The sequence below is a fragment of the Nerophis lumbriciformis genome, linkage group LG29 (genome assembly GCF_033978685.3).
Source record: "Nerophis lumbriciformis linkage group LG29, RoL_Nlum_v2.1, whole genome shotgun sequence".
Lineage (NCBI taxonomy): Eukaryota > Metazoa > Chordata > Actinopteri > Syngnathiformes > Syngnathidae > Nerophis > Nerophis lumbriciformis.
Genome location: NC_084576.2, coordinates 27,961,265 through 27,966,041, shown reverse-complemented (window position 1 = coordinate 27,966,041; position 4,777 = coordinate 27,961,265). Strand labels below are relative to the sequence as shown.

The 4,777-nt window shown below is 40.4% G+C and overlaps 1 protein-coding gene across 14 annotated transcripts in view; it reads right to left on the bottom strand.

Annotated features, from left to right (window-relative positions):
• Positions 1 to 3,540: 3,540 nt before the first annotated feature.
• cnot1 (CCR4-NOT transcription complex, subunit 1) overlaps positions 3,541 to 4,777 on the bottom strand; it is a 64,024-nt gene continuing 62,787 nt past the window's right edge. For all 14 annotated transcript variants that reach the window (XM_072911910.1, XM_061924585.1, XM_061924588.1 and 11 more), the window contains one exon: positions 3,541 to 4,506. In XM_072911910.1, the coding sequence (XP_072768011.1) occupies positions 4,428 to 4,506 (79 nt within the window). In that variant the 3' untranslated portion in view covers positions 3,541 to 4,427. The remainder of the gene's footprint in view (positions 4,507 to 4,777) is intronic.

The window sequence follows — 4,777 nt, the reverse complement described above, 5'->3', positions numbered from 1 at the left end:
TCACATTCTTCTTCTTTATCAGTCTCAATTTACCAAGATAGTTTCATTGCATTGAAGTTGCTTCTTGTCACTTTTTCAGAGTAAGTGATGTTTGGTTTCTGGCTCCATCTAGTGGTTAAGGGTGGTCATTACACTTAAAAAAACATTTTCCTTGAAGGGACATTTAAATTCCTTCAGTAGTCATTGGAAAAGCATTAAAAATATCGCGATTACATTACAGGTAGGAATCTTTGGCCACCTCAAGATTCGATTACTGATGCATCTTTAATTTATATGTATATATTATATAATATGGTGTTCCTGGGATTAAAGAAGGTCTCATCTTTGTCCATGTGGTGTCAGATGAAACAAAAATTCAGCACAATACCAAGCAATATGTTTGGAGGAGAAAAGGTGAGGCCTTTAATCCCAGGAACACCACGCCTACCGTCAAGCATGGTGGTGGTAGTATTATGCTCTGGGCCTATTTTGCTGCCAATGGAACTGGTGCTTTACAGAGAGTAAATGGGACAATGAAAAAGGAGGATTGTTGGAATAATTGTAAGTTATCACAAAAGAAACATATTACATTATGTTCCTGATGAGAAGATGAAGGCTGTCTTTCGAGGCCTAACAAGAGGAAGAATGCTCGTGAAACGCCACTGTGATTTCAACACGGACAGATGGCAGGATCTGCTCAACTTCCAGAGGAACTCTCTTTGAACTATTTCACAAACTCTCTTCCAACTATTTGGTACCCTCTTGAAGTCACTGTGGTCAGGAGACGGGAGGGGTTATCCATTGTCCTCCAACACCTGCCCCAGCTGGATCCAGGAAGAGCCCAAGCCCGAGAAATCCTCTTCTTGGTCTTCAAAGCGACCGAAAACAACGACTGTTTTACATACTTCCCATTCCTGCTGTGACATGTGTTGGTGCGTGAACATTGAACATCTGAATAAAAGAGGAGACGAAAACCTTCTTCGTCAGAGCGTGGTGCAGGACTGTACAGAGAGTGCAGTGGCCAAGTCTCTCCTCAATATTGAGTCCAAATTGAATTATGTCTCTGATTCCTTGCCTTTTGTCTTGTTTAATAGATGTCCTCAGTGTTTGAACGTGACAAGGATTACCTCCAAATTCTTCAGAACAAGCTAAAATCATCAGCCCGGAGGTTGGGTCTTGGGCGCAGTTGGGTGCTCCAACAGGACAATGACCCCAAACAGATGTCAAAAATGGTAAAGGAATGGCTAAAAAAGGCTAGAGTTAAGGTTTTAGAATGGCCTTCCCAAAGTCCTGACATGTGGACAATGCTGAAGAAGCAATTCCATGTCAGAAAACCAACACATTTAGCTGAACTGCACCAATTTTGTCAAGAAGAGTGGTCAAAAATTCAAGCAGAAGCTTGTGGATGGCTACCAAAAGCGCCTTATTGCAGGTAAACTTGCCAAGGGACATGTAAGCAAATATTAACATTGCTGTATGTATACTTTTGACCCAGCACATTTTCAGTAGAGCCATAATAAATTCATAAAAGCAGCAAACTTCATGAATGTTTTTTGTGACCAACAAGTATGTGCTCCAATCACTATCACAAAAAAATAAGAGTTGTAGAAATGATTGGAAACTCAAGACAGCCATGACATAATGTTCTTTACAAGTGTATGTAAACTTTTGACCACGATTGTATGTTGATGCAGTTTTACATAAGAGTTTATCACTTGTAATTTAAAAAAATAATTCATTTGGAATAAGAAACAGTTCATTTAATACCCACATTTTTTTAAATTAATGAAAATGTGTAAAAAAAACTGGACTACTAAGTGCCTGAAAGTAAAGGAGCTGGAGTCAGCCAAATTTTAAAACTGTCTGCATTAATTTATTTACAATGACTGAATCAATTATCGATTTTTACTAATCAATTCTTTAATAGTCCATGTCCGAATTGCAATACATCTAAATATAGATTTCCCCCACCTCTAGATTCTACAAAACCAGTGAAGTTGTCACATTGTGTAAATGGTGCAAATCCTTTTCAACTTATATTCAAATGAATAGACTGCAAAGACAAGATATTCAATGTTCACACTGAAAAACTATTTTTTTTGTTGCAAATAATCATTAACTTAAAATTTAATGGCAGCAAAACATTACACAAAAGTTGTCACAGGGGCATTTTTACAACTGTGTTACATGGCCTTTCCTTTTAACAACACTCAGTAAACGTTTGGGAACTGAGGAGACACATTTTTGAAGTGGAATTCTTTCCCATTCTTGCTTGATGTACAGCTTAAGTTGTTCAACAGTCCGGGGCTCTCCGTTGTGGTATTTTAGGCTTCATAATGCGCCACACATTTTCAATGGGCGACAGGTCTGGACTACAGGCAGGCCAGTCTAGTACCCGCACTCTTTTACTACGAAGCCATGCTGATGTAACACGTGGCTTGGCCTTGTCTTGCTGAAATAAACAGGGGCGTCCATGATAACGTTGCTTGGATGGCAACATATGTAGCTCCAAAACCTGTATGTACCTTTCAGCATTAATGGTGCCTTCACAGATGTGTAAATTACCCATGTCTTGGGCACTAAAACACCCCCATACCATCACACATGCTGGCTTTTACACTTTGCGCCTATAACAATCCGGGTGGTTCTTTTCCTCTTTGGTCCAGAGGACACGACGTCCACAGTTTCCAAAAACAATTTGAAATGTGGACTCATCAGACCACAGAACACTTTTCCACTTTGCATCAGTCCATCTTAGATGAGCTCGGGCCCAGCGAAGCCGGCGGCGTTTCTGGGTGTTGTTGATAAATGGCTTTGGCTTTGCATAGTAGAGTTTTAACTTGCACTTACAGATGTAGCGACAAAATGTAGTTACTGACAGCGGTTTTCTGAAATGTTCCTGAGCTCATGTGGTGATATCCTATACACACTGATGTTGCTTTTTGATGCAGTACTGCCTGAGGGATCCAAGGTCCGTAATATCATTGCTTACGTGCAGTGATTTCTCTATGATTCTCTGAACCTTTTGATGATATAACGGACCGTAGATGGTGAAATCCCGAAATTCCTTGCAATAGCTGGTTGAGAAATGTTCTTGTTAAACGATTTGCTCAGGCATTTGTTGACAAAGTGGTGACCCTCGCCCCATCCTTGCTTGTGAATGACTGAGCATTTCATGGAAGCTGCTTTTATACCCAATCATGGCACCCACCTGTTCCCAATTTACCTGTGGGATGTTCAAAATAAGTGTTTGATGAGCATTCCTCAACTTTCTCAGTATGTTTTGCCACTTAGTTTTTTTGAAACATGTTGCAGGCATAAAACTCCAAATGAGCTAATTAATATTTGCAAAAAATAAAGTTTTTCGGTTCGAACATTAAGTATCTTGTCTTTGCAGTCTATTCAATTGAATAGAAGTTGAAAAGGATTTGCAAATCATTGTATTCTGTTTTTATTTACCATTGACAACTTCACTGGTTTTGGGGTTTGTAGTATGTACAAAATAGCATAATGGGGTCACAGGAGTGTGAGTGTCAACTTTGCAATATAAAACACGCAGAATTTAAGCAAATTAAGCTTTAATCCATAAAAGGATCATTTTTTGCTTGATGGTGAAACCTAACAAAAGTCAAAAGGCTGCTGCACATCTCCCCCTGTAGGCAAGACAAGCAACAGCGCTGCAGTTTGAATGCTTTATTAACTGTATGTACGCATACTGCAATTAAGTAGCAAGAACTAAAGGCAAACTAGAAAGGACTACAAAATACACATGGACCAATACATTTACAAAACATTCAAAATGTTACAAAATGGGCTGTATTGGTCCTTCTATTGTTCTTCAATTTGGATCTTTGTACAAATTGTCAAGATACAATGTCAACCATTCTCACTTTGCACAATTTTACAAGTGCCAAGGGAGAGACGTTTCAGATGGGACTGAGCGTCAGTACACACACACACACGATGATCCCCCCTCCCCCTTGGGAGACTACGGTAGTCTACATCTTCGTGTCCACTCGAAAACAAAATAAACAAAAAAATTTTTTTTTTATCTTCAATCATTGAGCTTTCCGCCTCGAGAGCAAACAAAGTGAGGAGAAAAAGGATTGTGAGAGGGAAGCAAAGCAAAAAGAAAAACTTTGGTAGAGTGAAAATATGTTCATATGTTTCCACATGTCAGGTGGCGTTGGATTTGACATGTTGACCACAGCATCTACTCTCCCTTTTTCCCATTATGTACATCAAAAAAAGTCTTATTCAACAGAGTTTCTCAATCCATATCCTCCATGGCAACTCAGGATCAACAGAAATGTAAACCTTTCCAACCTGGAGCAGTAGTCCTTACGTCCACGTGTAGTTTATCCAGTGAAGGGGGGAGGGGCGCGAGTGTGTGTGCGCGGGGGTGGGTCGGGGTCTCTCCCGAGGGCTGCGAGTGGATGCGAGCCAGGCTAGCTGGCGCCCGTGCCTTCCATCACCTGCTGGGCCTGCTTCTGGCCCATGCAACACTGGGCCACCGACTGGAACAACCTGCAATCAGACCACAACTTTTCACCTTCAAGCGCCACTGGTGAGGAGGAGACAAGGAAGACGGCGGTCCAAAAGAGGCCACTTGGACAAAAACTTGCAATATTATTTGGAGTAAAGCAGATATTTGGTATTTTGACATACAGTTTGGACACTGTCTCCTCATTCAATGCATTTTTATTTTTATGACTATTTACATTGTAGATTGTCACATCAAAACTATGAATGAACACACGTGGGGTTACAGTCGTGGTCAAAAGTTTACATACACTTG